General features: G+C 36.0%; 1 protein-coding gene across 1 annotated transcript in view; it reads right to left on the minus strand.

Annotated features, from left to right (window-relative positions):
* LOC127832135 (molybdenum cofactor sulfurase-like) overlaps positions 1 to 25,895 on the minus strand; it is a 49,122-nt gene that overhangs the window by 16,719 nt on the left and 6,508 nt on the right. Inside the window, exons 2-4 of the mRNA XM_052357373.1 lie at positions 8,647 to 8,803; positions 6,917 to 7,584; positions 149 to 272 (exon numbers count right to left, since the gene is read on the minus strand). Of these exons, the coding sequence (XP_052213333.1) occupies positions 149 to 272; positions 6,917 to 7,584; positions 8,647 to 8,803 (949 nt within the window). The remainder of the gene's footprint in view (positions 1 to 148; positions 273 to 6,916; positions 7,585 to 8,646; positions 8,804 to 25,895) is intronic.

Consider the following 25,895-nt stretch of genomic DNA (forward strand, 5'->3'; position numbering starts at 1 on the left):
TATGTTTTTGAACTTTACCTTCAATTAACAATCTGTATATATGATCATGGTGTTTAGTGAACAACATGTATATTACCAATGATCTAAACAAACAACACTTTTAGACCATCATAATAAGTTAACAACACACCAATGACCTTGACCTTACCTCTGACTCAAAGATGACCTTGACACATGAAATCTCTGCTTTGCTAGACTCACAGCCACAGTTCCCCCACCAAAATATGTCTTTTTTAATACATGAGCAGCCTTGTTATGCAGAATCAGGGCTCCTGAAATGATCATGCAAACAATTCTGACAATAATGCAATAAATGTACAGCACACAATTTTCTCCTAACTAAAAAGTTTATTAAATACAATAAATATTTTTTACCTGGAAACTTGATATGACAAAATCTAAAGTACAAATTGTCTTATGAAAAAAATGTTAAATGCAAAAACAAATTCTGGACCAGATTTCAATTCACCTTGTTTTCATGCCTAGACATCAAATGTCAACCTCTAAACCTAACATGATGCTGAACATATCTTGTTAATTGATTAAAACATAGAAGCCGCTTTAAAAAGATAATTTACTGCATTAATCAAACAAACATGACTCTTTTGATTCTTACTTTGAAGCACATGGCATAACAAAGATGCAGATAAAAAATTGCGTCAATATGCTTCCAGTGCTACAATTTATACACTCAGTAATAAATAAGTTGCTTATTAATGATAACAGATCGCTGACTGGAAAATCATTAAAGTCAATGGCAGGCCCTCCTTCCAAGAACAGATGGTAATGATTTACATCAATCAAACACCAAGTGCCCTTGCAATTTAATACTGATGACGAAAGAAATAAAACAATAGTGACTGCATATGTAAGCTGTAAAATCACAAGCAGGCATGAACAAAGATTTCACAACTCATAATGGTCTGAACAAAAGTATGAACATGAATAATACTTTATTGGAACAATACATTCTAGGCGGGAAAGAAACAAGAAATGTGCATTAATCATTGAGAAATCCCAATGCCAGACAGGATGCATCTGGTATTGCACTTAAGAGAAATAAGTAAATGAGCCTCATTCTGGGAAATGGGGGCTTAATGCAAATGCGTAAAGTGTCTTCCTAGATTAGCCTGTGCAGTCTGCACAAGCTAATCAGAGACGACACTTTCTTCTTCAACTGGATTTTTGATAAGAAGAGACTTCCCTAAAAAATACCACGAAATTAGAAAGTGTCGTCTCTGATTACAATGCACAGGCTAATCTGGGACAACACTTTACCCACAAAGTAGAAAGTGTCGTCTCTGATTACACTGCACAGGCTAATCTGGGACAACACTTTACCCACAAAGTAGAAAGTGTCGTCTCTGATTACAATGCACAGGCTAATCTGGGACAACACTTTACCCACAAAGTAGAAAGTGTCGTCTCTGATTACAATGCACAGGCTAATCTGGGACAACACTTTACCCACAAAGTAGAAAATGTCGTCTCTGATTACAATGCACAGGCTAATCTGGGACAACACTTTACCCACAAAGTAGAAAGTGTCGTCTCTGATTACAATGCACAGGCTAATCTGGGACAACACTTTACCCACAAAGTAGAAAGTGTCGTCTCTGATTACAATGCACAGGCTAATCTGGAACAACACTTTACCCACAAAGTAGAAAGTGTCGTCTCTGATTACAATGCACAGGCTAATCTGGGACAACACTTTACCCACAAAGTAGAAAGTGTTGTCTCTGATTACAATGCACAGGCTAATCTGGGACAACACTTTACCCACAAAGTAGAAAGTGTCGTCTCTGATTACAATGCACAGGCTAATCTGGGACAACACTTTACCCACAAAGTAGAAAGTGTCGTCTCTGATTACAATGCACAGGCTAATCTGGGACAACACTTTACCCACAAAGTAGAAAGTGTCGTCTCTGATTACAATGCACAGGCTTATCTGGGACAACACTTTACCCACAAAGTAGAAAGTGTCGTCTCTGATTACAATGCACAGGCTAATCTGGGACAACACTTTACCCACAAAGTAGAAAGTGTCGTCTCTGATTACACTGCACAGGCTAATCTGGGACAACACTTTACCCACAAAGTAGAAAGTGTCGTCTCTGATTACAATGCACAGGCTAATCTGGGACAACACTTTACCCACAAAGTAGAAAGTGTCGTTTCTGATTACACTGCACAGGCTAATCTGGGAAACACTTTACCCACAAAGTAGAAAGTGTCTTCTCTGATTACACTGCACAGGCTAATCTGGGACAACACTTAACCCACAAAGTAGAAAGCGTCGTCTCTGATTACAATGCACAGGCTAATCTGGGACAACACTTTACCCACAAACATTAAACCATGTTTTCCAAGAACAAGGCACAATTATTCAGAAAATCCAATTCCTGGTGGGTTGAATCTGGTATTGCACTCAGAGTAATAGGTTAGTCCATAAATCAAACAGTCCAGCATGTTTTCTAACAAACCTAATGCCTAGCTTGTGTGATGAAACGTTACATGATTGATGGCGTAAATGAGAGCATGATCCTGGATCCTTAATCAAAAACATTTTTTGATAAACTAAATGTTTGTCTTCTGAACAATGAATTTTCATGCTCCTAAATGTTTACAAACCAGGTGCTAATGAGAAGAGCTAACTCTTGGATGTTAACAAGGCCTTTTTAAAAATAAGACCATCTTTCAAATATGAGCCCCATTCTTGCTAAACGCATGTGCCTTAAGTGTCATCTCAGATTAGCCTGTGCAGTCTGCACAGGCTTATCAAGAAAACTGTTTCCGTCTTTTGGAATTTTTAATTTAAAGGAAGTCTCTACCTAACGAAAGTCCACGTGCACATGAATCATGCCTAATGAACAAGGCTCAGATTACCTGCACAAATTACCTAAATTTATTACACATGTTAATATTGTTTTTTTTTAATGGGTGATTGCTTAAAATTTCAAATATGCAAATTGTGGTTCAATGATTGAAATATAGTAATTTGAATGATTGAATATATTTTTTGATAATGCGGGTCAAATAATGAAACGTTCCTAAAGTTTGGTTATAATGTCAAACTAAACAGTAAGAAGACAAAAAAATAAATATTATATTTTAACATATTGCATGGACATACCTACAACATAATCACAACATCACATATATGTTGAAATTTGATATTATCAGTAAAATTTATTGTACAAACAAAACATGAATCAATTAATAAATCAGCCATCTTGCTTTGTTCTTAACTTGCGATCTGCAAATAATTGATATGAAAGATATTTTGAAGAGACCCTTCATTGAAGTTCTCTTATAAACAGAGGGTACTATGGACAATAATAATCTTTTACGACCATAATAATGTTACAAGCAACAAAATGCTCACTTGGTAAATACACAAATCAAACAAGCTTCAGATTGCTATAGTTACAGATCAAATGGGAAATTTGTTTTCATGTTGAAAATCAAAGCTTTGGCAAGTCCTCCCACATGTCAGTCAGTGTATCAGTCTGATTCAATACTTAACCCTTTATCACTATTTTGATGCATTTGTAGTCCCTTAGAAAGATAAATTTAACTTATGACCTTTCTTACCAGATTCAAGTTTAAAGCCTTCAATTCCAAGCCTTAGATTCTGATGAGAAGCAAACAGCATAAAACCTGAACAGACTGCAAGTAACTCGCAGGCTGTTCTGGTTTTATGCTGTTTGCACACAGACATTTTCACTTTGCTTCTGATTGGGAAAGGGTTTAAAAAATTCTTATAAACTACCACAGTAACTACAACAATTTACATAATATATTTATAATTTTGAAACTTTTTAAAACTTAATTTTTTTTAAATTCTTTAACATCTATGAGAAGTTCTTTTAAAAGTAACAACATGTTTATTCTTTTGAGGGTTTTCAACCATATGAAAAATATGAACACAAAGTAAGTAAGACCAGATATTAATGAAAATCATACTGATAGCAAACTATTTGGCATCATTTGGTACTTAAAAAGGCATTAAACAATAACTTTTTTTGCAAGAAAACACAGGGATATAGAAAGTTTAAAGGGACTTGTTCACATGCTTCATAACTATGTCGTTTGTTCAGTGACAAGATTTCATTTTTTTAACACAGATTAAAAAAACTGTTTTGTTCATAAGGAAAAAAAATAACACTAATGACATAGACTCAAACTGAAATAACATTTTGGTTTATGAGTATTTACAAATTATAAATTGTTACAAACGAAAACTAAATGAATTATTTGGAGTGTTCCTGTTTTTATATATATTATATGTTGTGACAATACGTGGATTGCTTTCATAAAGTATCAAATGCTAGCTATAATACTGCTAGCTATAATACTGCTAGCTACAATACTGCTAGCTACAATACTGCTAGGTACAATACTGCTAGGTACAATACTGCTAGCTACAATACTGCTAGCTATAATACTGCTAGCTACAATACTGCTAGCTACAATACTGCTAGCTACAATACTGCTAGCTATAATACTGCTAGCTATAATACTGCTAGCTATAATACTGCCAGCTACAATTCTGCTAGGGTTAGGGTTAACCCTAACCCTAACCCTACAATTCTGCTAGCTACAATACTGCTAGCTATAATACTGCTAGCTATAATACTGCTAGCTACAATACCTCTAGCTATAATACTGCTAGCTATAATACTGCTAGCTATAATACTGCTAGCTATAATACCAGGGGGTTTTCTGCCTATTTTGGGAAAAGGAGTCTGACCAAATTGGGAATTTTTTATCGACAAAATTGGTCATTTTGGGAATTTTTGCTTCGATGAAACGGCTCATTTGGGAAAAAATTGTGAATTAATCATGCTTAAATAATTCAGTGGTTTAACAAATAAATTTGTTTTTATTTGGTTATTTTGTCTTCTTTATGTAAACAGATGCAATATTGGGCATGTTCAACGTTAATTCAATTACTGCAGTTTTGTTTTTCACTTACAGTTACACTCTGTGATAAGAACTGAACAGTCAAAACCTTATAGCAAATATTTTTGACGAAAACAAACACTGGTTAGTCACACAAGTTATAAGACACTTCATTCTTAAAAAAAAAAAAAAAAAAAAAAAAAAATTTTTTTTTTGGAAATTGGGATTTTTTTTCATAATTTCGGTTTGGGATCGGGTCCGTTTGCTTTGGGAGTGCCTCCGTTGTCTGGAGGCGCAGACAGTGCTGAAAAGCCCCTGAATACTGCTAGCTACAATACTGCTAGCTACAATACTGCTAGCTACAATACTGCTCGCTACAATACTGCTAGCTACAATACTGCTAGCTACAATACTGCTAGCTACGATACTGCTAGCTATAATACTGCTAGCTATAATACTGCTAGCTTTAATACTGCTAGCTATAATACTGCTAGCTATAATACTGCTAGCTACAATACTGCTAGCCATAATACTGCTAGCTATAATACTGCTAGCTATAATACTGCTAGCTACAATACAATGTCTGGGATAGTCTATTAGTTAAGGCCATAGCCTTTTGCTGTGGTGTAATGGATACGGTGTCCGCCTAGCGACCTGGAGGTCACGGGTTCGATCCCCACCGTGGGAGCGTTCTTTAGATCTTCTCCAAAGACACCAAGAACTGGTTCTAGGCCCAGGAAACGGACTCGAGAGCGTTTATACAAGCCCTTGGCTTTCAATGCAATCGAGCTAAAATAAATAGGTTTAAACTAAGGCCATAGCCTTTTAATCCAAAGGTAAGTTGTTTAAGCCAATATGATACAAGTTTTTCTTTCTTTCATTCTATTATTTTCATTACACTGGAGCTTTTTTAATACCAATGTTAACATTTATCAATTAAAGGCCTTTATTTATACAAACTAAAATAATCTGTAAACAAGTCCCATTAAGCAGCATCAAAATGAGTGCTCAGCCTTAACTGTTGTACCTACTTTACATTTAAGCTTGAGAACTTATCTATCTGTCATATAAAAATGATTATTTTTTAAAGTTTCTTGACAAAGTTATACATTGTTGAAAAATAAAACAACAAAGAACAGCCCTTATCTCTTCAATGCAATCAAACAAAATATATATCTTGCAGTCCAAATGTTGGGAAAGGCAATAATTTGTGCTGCAACAAGAAGAAACAAATTCATGAGAAGTCAGTTATTATCACAGCCATAAATGGGCTTCCCCATTCATCTTGTGAGAAAGTTTTCAATGAAAGCCAACAATTAATGGGAGAAATGTTTTACGGAAATCCATTCTGCAGCTTTATTAATGTATTTTTCAGACTTCATCAAATTTTCAAGCCACATGGTTTCTATGAGATCAATTACAGTCGATTGGAAGTTTTGGCAAAAATCAGAGGAAAGCTATCATTGTCCTGTCACTGGAAATTATGCAAGAGCCGTATTATTTATACAATACCTGATCATCAGAGAGAACTTTAGTTTTTCCTTTACTATTTATAATCCCATTACAAATTTTTTATTCATATACAATTTTGAATAGCATTTAAATAAGAATCTCTTAAAATGTAATATATATAGGATCTTGCATGTGTGGTCGTTTTGTATTGAATTTATTAAACGAGTCATCTAAATGAAGATAAAAATGAGGCTTGCCGAGTTTTTATCTTTATTTAGATGACGAGTTTAATAAATTCAATACAAAATGACCACGAATCTAAGATTCTATTTATAACATGACCAACAGATTTTCTTTTTATTTTATGCTCTTTTCACCGTTTATTCAGATTGTAAAAGAGTTTAAAAACTGAAGAAATTCGCTGGAATAATGACATAATTTCGTCACAAAAATGACGTCATTTCACAGTTATATAACTAGTGTAATAAACATAATTGAGCATTACGTTATTTTACTCCTGGAGCGTAGGTCATGTTATAATGATGTATAATACCTAATCCTGTAGGAAAGCCAAACATCTTGTAGAAAGAGATGATGACAAAATCAGGCTTGATGCTGCCTAAATCTAGTGGAGAAGTGCTAACCAAACTGGCTGCATCCAGTGTAGTAAACCAACAGTTCTCACATCTTTTTGACCCATTGACATCTTTAAGAGCATCTTGTTGCCATGGCATCTGACCTCTTTTGACCTGGTGTATCCAATCAACCGGGTATTTTTTGCCGGAGAAATTCGACTGAGCTGGATACACAAATAAATGATTCCCACTCAGATCTGAATCATTGGCACTAAGAACAGAGTGTGATATTGTGTTACCATGGATATCAAGGTCAATGCATTGCACTTTGCCTGCTTTTTGAAATGCATATTCTCTCATTCCTTGGGCAGAAGTGTGATTGTCCAAAAGATACGTGAAACTGCCCTTTCTGCATGATTGAAACTCATTTACACTATCATTTATTGTTGATGGATTTTTGCTCAATGTACTAGAATTGTCTCCCTTGTTGTCAGAGTCATGACCTTTACCAACATCTTTGTTACCATAGCCACCTGCCCTGCCCTGGTAATCAAATGCTTCTGCCAGCAGTTTCAAGGCTCCTGTGCACCCAGATGTGAAGATCAGTGAATACTCAGTTGAAGAAGCAGAAAAATGCTGCAAAACCCTGAAAAATATTCACACATAATGAAGTTATTTGGTTAATTAATTTCTTTATTCGGTTAATTATAAATGCAAGTAATGCATGTCATGTATGTCTACTTAGTAGGTTGAAAATTTCTATAATTATGTTACATGAGGTTTTATCTTTATGCAGGTGTTCACAAGGGTGTACCAGTCATCCTTAATCATATTTGATTTTGATAAGAACAGTAATGAGATGAAGCCTTTGTAGTAATTACTCCAATGAAGGTTAGTCTGACATTTGAAAACAGGAACACGAGACATGCAGTATATCTACTTTAAGAAATTTATTTATATTTAAAGAATTGTCTTTGTTGTTTGCATACAGGCAGCATTTAATTTTAGTTCTATGCAACAATAAAATACATAATTACACACTTTAATATGATACAGATAGTTAAATTTACAAGTGTTAATACATTATAAAGATTTAAGACCTATTTTTGTCCATAATTACTTTTCAAACTGAGGTAAATACAAATTTGTGCATACTTGGAATGCTGTTGTATGGAAAGCATTGTCCACCAAAGTATGCATGTTGCTTAATGACAATGCACAGATGTGTTTTTGCACTGTGAAACTATATTTCACTGACTGACCATTTAACAGTATTTGTTGAATTTGCTGCTGTTCATAGACCCACAAAATCAAGTTCATGAACGCCTTTTCATATAGGTGGTTTTAAAGCAGAAGTTTATCATAGTGATTTAGGAAAGTTGTCTCATAAGACTACCAGGAATACTACTTTTCACACATGCATTAACTCTTTACCACTTAGATATGTATTTTGACACATTTGTAATCTCTTTGAAAGTTCAATTTGACTAAATACCTTTCTTAATAGATTCCATTTTTTAAGGCTTCATTTCCAATCCTTTGATACTGATGAGCAGCAAACAGCATAAAACCTGTAGAGACTGCGAGGTACTCGCAGGCTGGTCTGGTTTTATGCTATTTGCACATAGCCATTTTCACTTTACTTCTGAGCGGGAAAGGGTTAAGCCTGGTTTTGCAAGAGCGTGGCTCATGTATAGCTAAACAGTACCTGCATCGTATCTGGTCCACAGTGTCTGAGGTCAGCTGACTGGGGTGACCTCTACTGTGTGGGTTCCCATACAGGTGGGTTGAAAGGTCATGATGCACTGCATCTAACTGGCTCCTAGAGGTCAAGGTCGCACCAGCGTGGTCAAGGTAGACCTCATCTGAAAATGTAACAATACACTAGAGGATTAAAAGCTCTACATAGTTCTAACAGATATATTTCTACCCAAATCCTTTTGGGCTCATAGAAAATCTCTCTAGTCATTTGCCTGGGAAGAACTTGAACTTGATGTGTTTGAAAAGGTGTAAAGACACTTCACCAGTGGGAATTAAACAAAACACCTCCCAGACACAAGTTTTACCTTATATTCATGACACCATTGTAATCTTTTTTCTTAACTTACCATGTTTATATACATACATGAAAGATTTTATAAATTGATATATTTGTGACATACAGTAACATCCTGTTCTCTTACATGCCAAAGAACAAAATACAGTACAGCCAAAGCGGAACAAACGTATTTTGCGATACGCGGCGGCAAGGCGAAACGAGTCGATGCCGCGTCAGTCGTTGAAGCCGCGTCAGTATGCGGCGGCATCTGTCCGCCGAAGCATGCCGCGATCCGCGACATGATGCCGAGTCGATGCGCATCATGAAATAAAAAATCTTTTTTAAATTATTAGTTACATGTAGTTAACAAATTTTGAAAGAACAATTATATTAATAATTAAAATCATAATAAATTTATTGTGCGCGGATTTTATTAGCATATACATGTAAGCATTGTTAATGTGTCTGGCCAATTAAGTTTGTTTCCCGCCCGTAGTGTATGTATTGCACACATAAACAAGGTCACGTAATTATGTTTTCGCACATACAAGTGGTCAAGGTTTCAGCATATGGTGGATTTATAAATTAATAGCATGTTGATTCTGCTCTTATATTTTAGCTGAGAAAATTAGCAGTTTGAAGCCACATCAATAATCACGACGGTGACGACGTATTTGTTGTTTTGTTAATTATCAGCTTATTATAACTATTGTTTGAATATGCATATATAAACACGTTATATTTTGTTCATATTATACAGTTAATATCGCTACTAATTACCCGATAATCCCGTATATTCCAGTTTTAAAGCAAATGCTGGTAAATATTTACGATGCACAAACATTCTCGATATTTCCTTAAGTATCAAATACATTTTGGCATTTGTTTCTATTTATAGAGATGATGAAATAACGTCTAATCGGGGCGTTTTTTTTCCACTGAACACGCCTTTTACGCCTCACCCGATGTTCATGTATTTATACAATACAAAATACACCCAAACTTTCCAAACGACGTTCTACATGTCTGCATAATTTTCGCGCGCTTTTTATGAAACAAAGGATATTTTAGTACCGTTTATTTGATGCTAGAATTTGCCAAAGGACGCGTTAGCATTAAAATTCGGAAGTGTGTTTCGGATTACAAATTTAATAATGATAATCGAACGAAACATAAACAGTTGCGTGTAATTAATTCTACGCTACACATACATGTACATGTATGTACATGTAGATGGATATCTTTTCACTCAATCCGCAGCGTACGCATGCAGCGGATTTACTCCGCGAAAGTACGCGAAGTTAATACAGACTCCGCATCGTTGCGCGGATCGATGCCGAGTGCCACGGCGATACGCCGCGTGAACACACAATGTGTGTGTTTCAGAGTTTATTTACAGGTCCTACTGGCCTCTTCACGAGGTTACGGTAGCCCGACCTGCCCCTGTGACCTCTCAGGGGAAAAAGATTAATTTTAGAGTCAAAGTAGGTCAAATTTACCCCGGTTTCCCGGGTATTCGCCAAATACTTTAATTTTTAAAAGAGTTCGTTGCACGTTGGCCAATGAGACCTTAATGTGCTATCTACCTAAAGGTGGTGATGAGGAGCGGATCCCGCCGAGTGTCCCGCACATTACTAATGTACAAGACACTCAACGCGACCCACATTCCAACACCACCTGGTACGTAAGACCCGGAACACACACACGTATCGCTCTCACACCCCCACTCATTACGGGTGGCGCGTATGAGAGCGCCACACCCGTGCGTGCCGGGTTCCTTGGTGGTGATCTGTGTATGGTTGTGTATAGTGTGTGGTATGTGATTGTTGTGCATTTGTCTGGAGCGGAAGAGGAGGTGTCTGTCGGTAATTTACGGTCGTCGGTCAGTCATGAAGGGTTGTATATTGTTGCAGTTCCCAGATCGCAGAACCCGCCGCCCCCGCACAAGCGCATCCACGCCGAGCGAGCCCGAGCCCCCCCCCCCCCCCCCCCCCCCACGCCCGCATACTGCCCCGGCTCGAGCACCCAACCGCCGAAGACCCCCGAGACAAGCACCCTCATCCACCCACTTGCTGCGCGCGACAACAAATCAGTTGAGAACCAACCATGGAGCCATCCAAAGCCCTACCCAGAGTCACCATCTTTCCTTCCCACCCGCCTGCCAAACATCCAGACCATGTATCAAGCTGGGATGTATTAATTTTGCTGTTATGTTGTATTTGCTATAATAATTGGATAGGTACAGTAAATAAATGATCTAAAAACTCTGTTGATATATCATATGATTTATTTATGTTTGATGTTGATTTGTAAAACTCATGGTATTATAGATTATGTCTTGTGTTCTAGCTTTCATTTACCCAAGTGTGGTTGTTGTGCTCTCCGCCCCATGAGAGGTGTTAGTGGGGGTTCGAGCAGGATACAGGAAACGCCCCGATTCCAGAGGCGCCCCTGGTTCTTTTAAGTGCCCGGTGTATAGCACCGATACACTGCACCCCCGTTTAACGTCCCTCCCGGAGGACATATTAGTACATAGTGTTAGTATTGGTGTTTATATACATGTGTAGTTCTGCTGTTTTGTGCCATAACTTGCGGTAACGTGGGCTCTCTCTGTTGTTATTTGGTATATAGTTTGGATGTTATTGCGTAGGGCAGGCTAGTTTTTGAAAGATCATGTATACGATGATAGAATAAGGGGACTATGTTTGTTTGATTGGGCCGAGATGACTAGTTCGTTGGGGGGCAGACAATCTTTTTGTAAATTCTTTCTTATTGATGTGTAAAGTGTCTTGTGAGACTGTGGTGTTGTAAGGGCCAGACTAGTTTTGATAGGTCATTTATTTGATGAAAGAAGAGAGGGGCTGAGTTTGAGTAAATTTGGTATGAGGGAGAGCGCACACATTAGTGTTTCTGGTTATAAAAGCAAAGACAGCATTCCTATGTGTTTGTGTAATATGCCAGGTTAGTATTGTGGTCTGGTCTAGGGCATGTCGAGCTAAGGGCTCGAGCCGGCTACATAGGAACATATAAAGGTTAGTGTACCAATGAACTGCAAACAGTCATTCTTTTCAGTATTTTTCAAGAGGGACGGCATGTAGCGTCTCTCGCTGAGAACATATTAGTATATAGTGTTAGTATTGGTACATATACAGATCTGCTGCCTTGTGTCATATGTTATAGTAGCTTGAGCACTCTCTGTTGCTATTTTGGGTAATGGTTGTATGTTGATGTGAGGGTCAGACTAGATTTTTGAAAGATCATGTATTTGATGATAGAAGAGAGGGACTGAGTGTGTGTAAATGGACCAAGATGACTATTTTGTTTTGTGGGCTTTGACAATTTCGAGATTTTCTTTCTTCTTTCTGAGGTGATTGCCTGTGGCACTGTGGTGTTGTGAGGGCCAGACTTTGTTTTTGATAGATCATTTATTTGATGATAGAAGAGATGGGCTGTGATTATGGTAGTTTGGTATTAGGAGAGTTAGCGCTTGGGCCGCCGCGGACTAATAATCTGGCCGTGGCGTAGCCGCGGATAATGTTTGTGCCGCTTTGGCTGTACTGTATAAGTAAATTTAATTGAGATTCTTATAGTCTTGTCCTAAATAAGTGCCTTCTGCCAGATGATATCAGACATCCTTACAATCATATATATATATATATATAATATATATATATATATATATATATATATATATATATATATATATATATATATATATATATATATATATATATATAATATATATATATATATATATATATATAAAATGGTTTCATATTTAACTCTTTTTCACGCATGCTGAACATTATTTGATGTACAAAACATATGAATGTGTTTATCAATGCCTTTAGAACCTGTCGATTTGCTACAAGTTCAGCATGAAAATACACCCAAACATGGAAAATCTATATTTATCTCTCACACAGTAAATTAGTTCAGCAGATTGATGTGCAAGAAATAATTCCCTGATGATCATACAAAACTGGGATATAATTGACACAACTACATTGTGCATGTCACCAAAAGATTGTGATCAATATCATAGTCTTGCAGGATGAAATAAAACTCTGCGTGTGTGACATAAGGCCAAGCTGCAGGCTTTTCTAGTGTGACAGTCACCAAAAGCCATTTTATGTATGTAGTGGTTTTATCAAAGCCTCCATTCTTTGCTTTTAAAGATAATGGACAATGCGGACAATGCGACTGAACTAGTGGCCTACCCAGAGGCATCTGTAGGCCAAGGCACTAAGGGGTCTGTGGGCATGCCCCTGACAGAAAATTGTGTTTACCTAGAATGATTTCTTTTTCTTTTTGCCGACATTTTTTTACATGAATTAACGCACTTTCTGGACCCACCAAAATTTTGTGTGGCCCACCCTTAACATTTTTGGGAGTTTTCAAGTTTGAGTTTGTGTGTGAAAACAATGGTTTTGTGTTTATGTGAAACAATATCATGTGTGTGTTGATTAAGTGGTACAAAATAAATTAATTATGTATGTGGCGATTATGTGGTACAAAACAATGTGTATGGTCATTATGTAGTACAAAACTGTGTGTATGGTGATTATGTAGTACAAAACAATATGTATGGTGATTATGTAGTACAAAACAATGTGTATGGTGATTATGTAGTACAAAACAATGTGTATGGTGATTATGTAGTACAAAACAATGTGTATGGTGATTATGTAGTACAAAACAATGTGTATGGTGATTATGTAGTACAAAACAATGTGTATGGTGATTATGTAGTACAAAACAATGTGCATGGTGATTATGAAGTACAGAACAATGTGTATGGTGATAATGTAGTACAAAACAATGTGTATGGTGATTATGTAGTACAAGACAGTATGTGATGTGTATGTGGTATGTTCAATTTTTAGCAGAGAATGCAGCAATACATTTGTTAATTAAGTTTGCGATTAAAACTTGTATTCATGCGATGACTGTAAGAAAAATATATCTCGTTTAGAACAATATTGCAAATTTGTTATGCAGGCGGAGTTATTTTTGCAAGTAATAAGTAAATGATGCACAAAAAAATGCAATTCTGGTGATAAGCTTATAGATATGTAAATTGCATAGCATTACAATATATAAAGGAAAGTAGGTAATCAACTAGAAAATCAAAGTACTGACAGTACTGGTGTGACGATGCTTTTGAAGAGGATGGATATAAAAGCATCAATTTAAGTTTATCTACATCACCACAGTTGTTATGTGGGTACGAAAATTTTGGGTAGGAAAAGAATGGGTACAAAAAGTTTGGGTACAAAAATTATTCCCCCCAAAAAATTGGGTACGAACAAAATTTGGGTAGGAAAAAAAATTGGGTACGAAAAACAATTTGGGTACGAAAAAAATGTGGGTGCGTGAAATAAATAGGGTACAAAAATTTCTGGGTACAAACAAAAACTTGGGGGTACGGGAAAGTAGTACCCGTGGGGAACTTGACCCATTCAGCAAAACTGGGAGGCGGGTTACATTCTCGATCAAATATAACAAGAAATATCTTTTAAAAATATTTGACGCTATTTTCTGTACCACTTATCTTAAAAAACGTTCTGTTACAGTAAAACGTTTGTATTTTATAACATTACGTTTCAGCAGATATATTCAAAACTTGACATGCTCTTTAATTACACCATGCTCTTTAATTTCACATGTATATCATACCAAACTTTATAAGTTTCCTTTCCTAAGTTAATGATGTTATGTGTACGGATGTGATTTCACATAATTTTTCTCTTTTGATTATAGTTTTTTCTTTAATTCAATAAGCTTAGGCATGTTTGTTCGTTTAGTACAGCAATAATTTCATGATGATTCCAGAAAGTAGGTATGAGCACATAGTTGTAAGAGCACTTGAATACGTGAGTTCGCCAATGAACACATTGTAAGGTTAACTAAATCTCCGCGATATGACCTAATATGTGTTTAAAACAGCAAACAATATCCAACAAATGAATGCATTATCAAACATAGTATATGCACTGATGTGGCTCTGTAATTTCTGTTTGAAAAGTTATTAAATATGCAAAATGAGAAAGCCGCATAAGAGCAAGTCTCATAGATGTCAAACGACTATTATGCTGTTTATATACCATACTCACTTACAAATGGCAGGTTCGAAATAATTTGTTTTCTTTACACTCATGATCGCGTTAAACGTTAATTATACACGTTTGAATTCGCAATTTATTTACAGAATCACGACAAATGTCAAATACAATACAAAAAATGCACAGTTGTTTCCTTGATCTATAAACATATAATGGATTGAATATAGCTGATTTAAAATTAACTTTTTCAAACTATTATTAAATCTTTTTTCCAGAATATGCTGTCCTATTTATGGCTGAGCTTCCTTGCCTTTATCAATGATAATCAGTGAGGTATGCCGATTAGAAAAATCGAGCTATCTCAATCGGACTGGCTCGGTTTTTTACAAAGGTTGCCATTGTGAAGAATTTTTTCATGGTATGATAACTTAGACGAGCTGCTTCGCAGCATCGCCCAAAAAAACATGCCACCATTTGATGCAAATATGCATAAGAAAAAAGAACAGACAATCATATGAAAACTCAGCATATTCCCGTCTCATAAAATCAACTAGTGTAAATACTAAGAACATTATCATTATGTGGCATTTTTATGGCTCCATCACAACTAATGAGGTATCCCACTTATTCCTATTAATGAACATTCTTTCACCAATGAGCCTGGCTACAGATGCATCCATTTTAATGGCATCGCCACATCCAACTTAGCCTAAGTCTCAGTGTAGAGACAATCTACCAGTATGTCTTTAAAACTGAGAAATAATCCCTACACCTAAAGGGAGTTTTAACTTATTTATTTAATATGGCTTGCTATATAAAAGAGCTAGTACAATAAAGTCTTAAATAAAGAGTTAGAACAATACATTTTAATTGTACTAGCTCTTTATTATAGCAAGCCACATGCTTAATATAACATTTGTTAGAGTTTCCTTAAACCAGTAGAATTCTAGGTGTCTTCAGAAAAGAACAAATAAACAAGAGGGCATGAAAGGCCCAAAGTCACTCACCTGAGATAAAAAGAAATGACCTTTTTTTGCAGCCCAAGATATCAATGGAACAAATGTTCTAACCAAGTTTCATGAAGAATGGACAACAAATGGCCCCCTGGCGGCCATGTTTTTCAACAGACCTACCGGTAAACCATTTTTGAACTCATCCAAGATATCATTGGGACAAATCTTCTGACAAAGTTTCATGAAGATCCGACAATAAATGTGGCTGCTACAGTGTTAACAAGGCAAATATTTATGACGAACAGCGAAAAACAGACAATTGACAAAAGGTGATCACAAAAGTTTACCATGAGCAAAAAATATAATGCTCATAAAGATTGTCACCATGTTTGAAGATGATATTATTAAAACTAATCGAGTTAACTAAATCAAGATATGATAACAACATTTGCACTCAGCAAGTGTCATTAAGATTGAGCTAAAAATGTGACTAAAAGTATTCACAATGTTTCACTATAAACAACTGTAGACATACAAAAAAACTACCACCCCCCTGAGAGCCTTGTTTATAAACAAACATGAACTATTTTCAGACTCACCTTGCAATTATATTTCCAATTAAAAAATCACTAAATCCGTTTTAAAACAAAAATCTTTGATAATGTAGGTTATTGTATTAAACAATAAAACCCAGTTTATTTTAGCAGAAATGTGGACCCTTCAAGGGAGAGTATCTTGAGCATACTAGTAACTTAGTAGTATGTTGATGAATAAAGAGTTCTCTCAAATTCCTGAGTAAAAGTTACTGCCCATTCTATAAATAGAAAATTCTGAGATCATTTCCTTTCTGGCATTGGATTCAAGACTTAAACCTACAGAAAAAATTGAATTTAAAAAATCTACATTAATCTGCAGAGATATTTCACAGTTATACAACAAAAGCATCACAAAATGTCTGGAAGAGGTAAAACAGCAGGAAGGAAGAGGAAAGCTAAGACAAAACTGCCAGAAAATCTGGAAACTAGAGTGTTCACAAGCTTTTTTACTATATAAATATAAGGAAAAAGACCCCCCCCCCTGGCAGCCATGTTTTTTTACCGATCCAAACCATTTTGCAAACTCAACTGTCGTATCAAGGAAACAAATGTTCTAACCAAATTTCAAGACGATGAGGCAACAAATGTGTCTTCTAGACTGTTCACATGTTTTCACTATATACATATAGAGAAAACTGTCCCACCCCTGACGGCCATGTTTTTCCACCCATCATGACCATTTTTGAACTCGTCTGAGATGTCTATAAAATTGATGTTTAGATTTTTTTTATGATGATTAGGCAAGAAATGTGACTTATAGAGTGTTCACAAGTTTTTTTTACTATATAAATATAAGGAAAATGACCCCCCCTTGGCGGCCATGATTTTTTACCGATCCGAATCATTTTCAAACTCAACCGTCATATCCAAAAAACTCATGTTCTGACCAAATTTCATGAAGATTGGGCCAAAAATGTGACTTCTAGAGTGTTCACATGTTTTCCCTATAAACATATAGAGAAAACTGCCCCGCCCCCTGGCGGCCATGTTTTTTCACTGATCTGGACCATTTTCGAACTCGTCCGAGATATCAATGGAACCAATGTTTTGACAAAGTTTCATGATGATTGGGCAAAAATTTTGACTTCTAGAGTGTTCACAAGGTTTCTCTATAGCCATATAAGGAATACTGCCCTGCCCCCTGGCAGACATGTTTTTCAACAGACCGGAACCATTTTTTAAGTCAACCAACATATCATTTAGACAAACATTTTGACAAAGTTACATGAAGATTGGGCATCAAATGTGACTTCTACAGTGTTCACAAGGTTTATCTTTTTTTTGACCTAGTGACCTAGTTTTTGACCCAGCATGACCCAGTTTCGAACTCAGTCGAGGTATCAATGGGACAAATATTCTGACCAAGTTTCATGAAGATTGGACAATAAATGTGGCCTCTAGATTGTTCAAAAGGCAAAATGTTGACGCCGCACGACAGACGACGGACAAAAGGCGATCACAAAAGCTAAAAACAGCAATAAAACAGAACAAGAGCTGTCTCCATCGGAAGACATATGCCCCCAAAAAACGCTTTTCCGAAACCTAAACGCAGATTTCGAAACCTACACGCCGTCCCTAAGTTCAAGTTCAAGGTCAAAGGGTCAAAATTTGTGTGCGTATGGAAAGGCCATGTCCATATACACATGCATACCAAATATGAAGGTTACATCTGAAGCATTTTTGAAACCTAAACGCAAAAGTTATACGGACAGACAGACGGACGGAGAGATGGACGGACAGTGAGACTGCTATATGCCAGCCTACCGGGAGCATAAAAAAGTTAAGTTTTGATATAGGACAATAACAATCCAACATGCACAACTTCGTAACATACGGAAAAAAACTAAATTTTTTGATGATTCAAGGGCCATAACTCAGGAGTGTCTTAATCAATTTGGCTGATTATCAAACTTGACCTACATCTTATGACCTTAACATTTTCATAAAGTGTGGCGGAGATCCTATGACATTTGCTCGAGTAATTGAGCGGAAACGAGAAAAAACACAATTTTTGGATGATTCAAGGGCTGTAACTCAGGAGTGTCCGGGTAAATTTGGCCTATTATCGAACTTGACCTAGATGTTATTGCCTAACACATTTTTATGAAGTGTGGCGAAGATCCTATGACATTTGCTCGAGTAATTGAGCAGAAACAAGAAAAAAATAATTTTTTATGATGATTCAAGGGCCGTAACTCAGGAGTGTCTGGGTCAAATTGGCCGATTATGGAACTTGACCTAGATGTTATTGCCTTACACATTTTCATTAAGTTTGGTGCAGATCTGATGACAATTGCTCGAGTTATTGAGCGGAAACGAGAAAAAACGCAATTTTTCGATGATTCAAGGGCCGTAACTCAGGAGTGTCTGGGTCAAATTGGCCAATTATTGAACTTGACCTAGATGTTATTGCCTTACACATTTTCATTAAGTGTGGCGAAGATCCTATGACATTTGCTCGAGTTATTGAGTGGAAACGAGAAAAAACGCAATTTTTCGATGATTCAGGGCCGTAACTCAGAATTGTCTGGGTCGATTTGGCCGATAATCATACATGACCTAGATGTTATTGCCTTACACATTTTCATGAAGTTTGGTGAAAATCTGATGACAATTGCTCGAGTTATTGAGCGGAAACAAATAAAAAAACAATTTTATAATGATTCAAGGGCCATAACTCGAGAGTGTCTGGGTCAATTTGGCTGATTATCCAACTTGACCTAGATGTTATTGCCTTACACATTGTCATGAAGTTTGATGAAGATCTGATGACAATTGCTTGACTTATTGAGCGGAAACTAATCTGGACGGACTAACTGACTGACTGACGGACAGTGCGATTTTAATATGCCCCAAGAACCTATGTTCTGGGCGCATAAAAAGTCCTGATTGCAAAATGGACAAGTTTTACATTTCATCACAGCAACTGAAGAATTATCAAGACATATCTCATACAAACTACCTCTCCATTTCTAATTTCACCACAGCAAATGTACAATTATAAAGCTACAAAACTCCTACAGACTACCACTCCATTGTTAACAGCAACTGTACAGTTATTCAGCTATACAACTCCTACAGACTACATCTCAATTATTGCCATCGACTGTACAATTAATCTACACAACTCCTTCATACTACCTCTCTATTGTTAACAGCAACTGCACAATTATTATGCTACCAAACTCCTACAGACTTCCTCTTCATTGTTAACATCAAATGTACTGTTATTGACTAACAAAACTCCTACAGACTACCGCTCCATTGTTAACAGCAACTGTACAATTATTAATCTACACAACTCCTACAGACTACCACTCCATTGGTCACAGCAACTGTACAATTATTAATCTGCACAACTCCTACAGACTACCTCTCCATTGTTAACAGTAACTGTACAATTATTAATCTACACAAATTCTACAGACTACTGCGCCATTGTTAACAGCAACTGTACAATTATTAATCTACACAACTCCTACAGACTACTGCTCCATTGTTAACAGCAACTGTACAATTATTAATCTAAACAACTCCTACAGATAAGCTTTCTATTGTTAACAGCAACTGTACAATTATTAATCTACACAACTCCTACAGACTACATCTCAATGGTTAACAGCAACTGTACAATTATTAATCTACACAACTCCTACAGACTACCTCTCCATGATTAACAGCAACTGTCCAATTATTAATCTACAGAACTCCTACAGACTACTGCTCCATTGTTAACAGTAACTGTACAATTATTAATCTACACAACTTCTACAGACTACTGCGCCATTGTTAACAGCAACTGTACAATTATTAATCTACACAACTCCTACAGACTACTGCTCCATTGTTAACAGCAACTGTACAATTATTAATCTAAACAACTCCTACAGATAAGCTTTCTATTGTTAACAGCAACTGTACAATTATTAATCTACACAACTCCTACAGACTACATCTCAATGGTTAACAGCAACTGTACAATTATTAATCTACACAACTCCTACAGACTACCTCTCCATGATTAACAGCAACTGTCCAGTTATTAATCTACATAACTCCTACAGACGACTGCTCCATTGTTAACAGCAACTGTACAATTATTAATCTAAACAACTCCTACATATTAGCTCTGTATAGTTTACAGCAACTGTACAATTATTAATCTACACAACTCCTACAAACTACTTCTCTATTATTAACAGCAACTGTACAATTATTTATCTACACAACTCCTACAGACTTCCTTTCTATTGTTAATAGCAACTGTACAATTATTAATCTACACAACCCCTACAGACTTCCTTTCTATTGTTAACAGAAACTGTACAATCATTAAGCTACAAAACTCATTCAACTACCTTTCCATTGGTAACAGCAACTGTACAATTATTAATCTACACAACTCCTACAGACTACCTCAACATTGTTAACAGCAACTGTACAATTATTAATCTACACAACTCCTACAGACTACCTCTTAATTGTTAACAGCAACTGTACAATTATTAATCTACACAACTCCTACAGACTACCTCTCCATTGTTAACAGCAACTGTACAATTATTAATCTACACAACTCCTACAGACTACTGCTCCATTGTTAAAAGCAACTGTACAATTATTAATCTAAACAACTCCTACAGATTAGCTCTCTATTGTTAACAGCAACTGTACAATTATTAATCTACACAACTCCTACAGACTACATCTCAATGGTTAACAGCAACTGTACAATTATTAATCTACACAACTCCTACAGACTACCTCTCCATGGTTAACAGCAACTGTACAATTATTAATCTACAGAACTCCTACAGACTACTGCTCCATTGTTAACAGCAACTGTACAATTATTAATCTAAACAACTCCTACAGATAAGCTCTCTATTGTTTACAGCAACTGTACAATTATTAATCAAAACAAAAGGGACACACAGTCACTATCAGTAATGAATAAAGTGTTCTATGAAGGCAATTGTGGTAAGGCATCATAGATGCAAAATGCAGGGTAGATTCCTATATTTCCAAACCCCATCTCTGTCAAAAAACCCAGGGTTTATTCAATGAATGTACCATAAGTTATATATTGGAGCGTTATAATGGCACCTTCCTTACACATACATCACTGAGTGTCCATCATCACAACGCTGTTATTATTGTTAAAATGTACATGATTATAGTTTTCCCAGGTGTAAGAAAAATATCATAATTCCATGAACGTCAAAACATTTCTGCACCCAAGACTAGGAAATTTACACTGCTGTCACATACTACCGCCACATATAATTAGTTCTGTGAATCCCAGAGTGCAAAGAATCTGGCAAATTCAGGCCAAGCGCTATATTAATTTTCCTTACGCATAAACATTTCTACCTTTCTTACAATGAAAAACCATGGCGACATTAAGTTTGGCACTTCTGGTATTGTTTGCAAGCTAATATTTGCTGCACAACATGCTTCATTTTGTAACAAACATAGACAATACTTGGCTTGTGTTTAATTCTGTTAAGTGTTTTTAACAAGGATTAGAAAACCAGTTTTCATGACCCCAACAAAAAATAAACCTATTACAACACTTGTGCATCTCTACATTTTATTTATTGGTGCACAATGAATTTCTCAAACATGGTAAAAAATATCTTCAACTGCCAAACAGACGTAGAAGATATTCTCTTAATTGACTATGTTCACTGCATTGATACTGTTTAGTTTGTTTTGGTAGATCAGTAAGGATTACCCCAAATTGTTAACATAGTTTATGCCAATTTTGTGTATTATGTTTTTCAGTGATGTTGTATTTTAACAGCCAACATGCTGCAGCCAATAAAACAAAACATTAAGACATGTAATCAAGGTCTGATTAAAAGAGTGTCAGTGCATTTTATTTAAAAGAAATGAAAACATATAGATTTATATAAAGGTAAGTCATAGCAAAGGACTAGTTAATTGGCATGTGTTAAATTGTCCTATAGTGACTACTACAATGCACACACTTTTTAATTTTTTTTTATCAATTTGCGGATACAAAGCCTTTATTTTTTACAAAATCAGAAATCCATGATGTTACCATAATAAATAAAGTTTTCAGACACTTAAAAATAAATATTTTCTTTCATGCAAAAATATTTAGATATGAAAAAAAAAACACAAAATAATAACAGGTGTCCGAAAAATTAGAGAGATGATTGTATGACCTAAATCCGGTCATAAAACGCATGATCAAAGTCACACTAGATAAGCGAAAACAGGTCAGAAATCTGGTTTCATTGCACTTTAAGATATACTGTCCGAAAATTTTGAGTCATTAAATATGGATGAAAACCTGTACGTTGGTAAATTTTAAGTCACAATTTTTTTTAATTTCACCCATTGATCCAAATGTAATGGTCATTTACCCTCAGGCATTCATTTCCACGTTTTATGACCTAAATCCGGTCATAAACTGATGATGGAAGTCACACTAGATAAGCGAAAACAGGACAGAAATCTGGTGTCATAGCACTTTAAGATATACTTTCTAAAAATTTTGAGCCATTAAATATGGACGAAAACCCGTATGTTGGAAAATTTTGAGTCATGAAAAATATTTATTTTGGCCAAAATGGGGGTCTGTCCGAAAATCTAGTGTCCGAAAACTTAATTACGTTATGTGTCCATCATATTGCTTTTTCTTTTAAACTTAACATTTCCTGCTGATGAATATAAATGATTTTGCAGTATATAATATCAAAGGAACATTTAAGTAATTAGTTGAAGAACTGAAAAACACAAAATGTTCTTTGCAACAAAATTGTTGCTCAAGTAATGACTCCAATATGGATTTTTCATCCCTAACTTTAAAACCTAATCACACTTCGTAAACAAACACATACAATATTTAAAAGGCTAATAAAGAACAATTTCATTCAAATGGACCCCATTTTCTTTGATTTTCTATTCAATTACTGGGCAACAAATCCTAATTAAAAGCTATATAGCAACATAGTTAGAGTCCAATACAAGGTGGGGTTCTATTAACATTTAATCAAGTTCCTTGAGAAGGCTGCATTAATCTTGGATAAAGTCAGATTGTCATGATTTTATGGATGCAGGACACGCAAGATACCAGGTACAACATTCTCTTCACTGCATTATTAAACAATATGGAAGAGAGAGAATATATTTCAGCCTTCAGACACTTTTTCATTGTTTCATGTGCATATGAATTAATAGCAATTTTCATCATGCATGTATTAAAATAAATTCCAAACCCGAGGACTCGGGCTCGCGGGAACCATCAAGAAAAGTTTGAGCCATCCAAAATTCAAGAAAAAAAAATTTGTCTAAAAAGTGTTTACTTACATTAGTCTGCGACAGAGTTGCATCCCCCGTAGACAAGTATTCATACTATACCTAAACTCCGTACTACTTTCTGCTTATGAATGGATAAGAATCAAACATTTACTCAATATATACTTTAATAAATATTAAAAATAACAGTTACACATACGTTTAACAAATATCATAATGTACATGTACATTAGATCAGTTGTCTTTTGGTGATTTATATTGATCTAATGGACAACCAACTAATGTAATGATAGTGAGCTTTAATAAATACTTTTTAAATGTTTTAAAATATTTTTGCACCAATTCATTAACTATATGAAGTTAAATGTGCACACACTAATAGGCAAGTAAAGTATTTAGTGCTTATTTTAATGCCAGCCTTTGACATGTGACATACAATAGTTGTTTTTCTGCTTAATAAACAGTAACTGTGGAATCAATAATTTTTGCTGAGCTTTAATTGTGCTGCTTTTCCAGCTCCAGCCATTGCTCTCTCAACTCATTTAATAAATTGTACAAAAACATTAAAGTTGCTTCTTATGTATGACCTTACAAAAGTGATTTTAGTAACAAGTGCTCTTCCATTTATTATCTTTAGATTAGCACTAAATTACCTCTTTAACAAAATTAACTTATTCATAAAATATTCAGTGTAGTGTCATTATATTAATAAAGTATTGCTAATGAGAAAACAAACCAATATAAATGGGTGTTATTTCAGTGAGACTTTCATTGAGACTGGCAGTCAATGTATTGCTACCAGATGTACTGGTAGATAATAAACTTGTATGAACACATGAGCACATCTTGACTGAAATGTATTTTGTTTGGTCCTTATTTTAAGATAACAAGCGGAAATAACATCAGGTTAACATGGTATCATACTCCGCCAAGGACTGTCCCAAGCCTCTGCTGAAAAAGGAGTTGTGTGTAGGGCTAGCAACCCTACCCTGTCAAAACCTTATTGCTACAGAAGCGCAAAACAGGTACACAACAGACATCATGGGCCTCCATCAAGAGGGCATATGATGCTCGGCAGTGAAAGCCAGAGTCAACTGGAAGCTGTTAGGCATAAGAACATCATATCCACCAGGACCACAACCACCATCGGTAAATGCAATTCCCAAACCATGTACTAGACTGGGAAGACAGCACAAGTGGTTGTAGAGGAAGTTCAAGCTCACCATCCTAGGAAACAGAGAATCAATAAGAATTGGCAGAAGGGACTGACTTCCAGTGAGTAACTGATGTTGTAAGGGCATAAGCAAAAGGATACATAACCCATCCAGGGAGTATCCCTGATGATTTTCAAGTCAGCACAGAGAGTTCTTATTGCTTGGGAGGCACACATACCACGGAACATGACAGCCTCTTTTCATTAAGAAGCACAAGAGGATCACTTTGGACATGATCCACTTCTACCCCCCAACAAACAACGGTGAAGACGATGAGGCACCTTTTACAACAGACTGTCAACCATAATACAAGACAGACCAAAGAGAAACATCATCACTCTAATGGGTGACTTCAAAGTCGAGATCGGCAGTGACAATTGAGGATATGAGAAGACCATGGGGAAGCAAGGGCTAGACAAGATGAACAACAAAGGTGAGAGATTTGGGGACCTGTGTGCCACAAGTTACCTGGTCATTTTAGGAAGTGTTTTCCACCACAGAAGGATGCACAAGGCAACTTGGGTGTCACCATACCTGTCGACGTCCACCTGAGCACCGCAAGCAAGTTTCGTAGCTCTCTTCTAAGTTCAGGATGTACATGTCAAGCGATGACCAGATGTGGCTATGGATCATCATCTCATTGTCGCTCGATAGAAACTGAAAGCTGAAGAAGAGTTGAACAGGAGGTTCTGCCAATGCCAGTGTTTAACACCACTACGCTGAAAGACACCTGGAAGCAAAAACAGTTCAAGGTCACACTCTCCAACAAGTTCAAGGTCCTACAGGAGCTTTTTGAAGAAG

This window comes from Dreissena polymorpha, chromosome 5 (genome assembly GCF_020536995.1).
Source record: "Dreissena polymorpha isolate Duluth1 chromosome 5, UMN_Dpol_1.0, whole genome shotgun sequence".
Lineage (NCBI taxonomy): Eukaryota > Metazoa > Mollusca > Bivalvia > Myida > Dreissenidae > Dreissena > Dreissena polymorpha.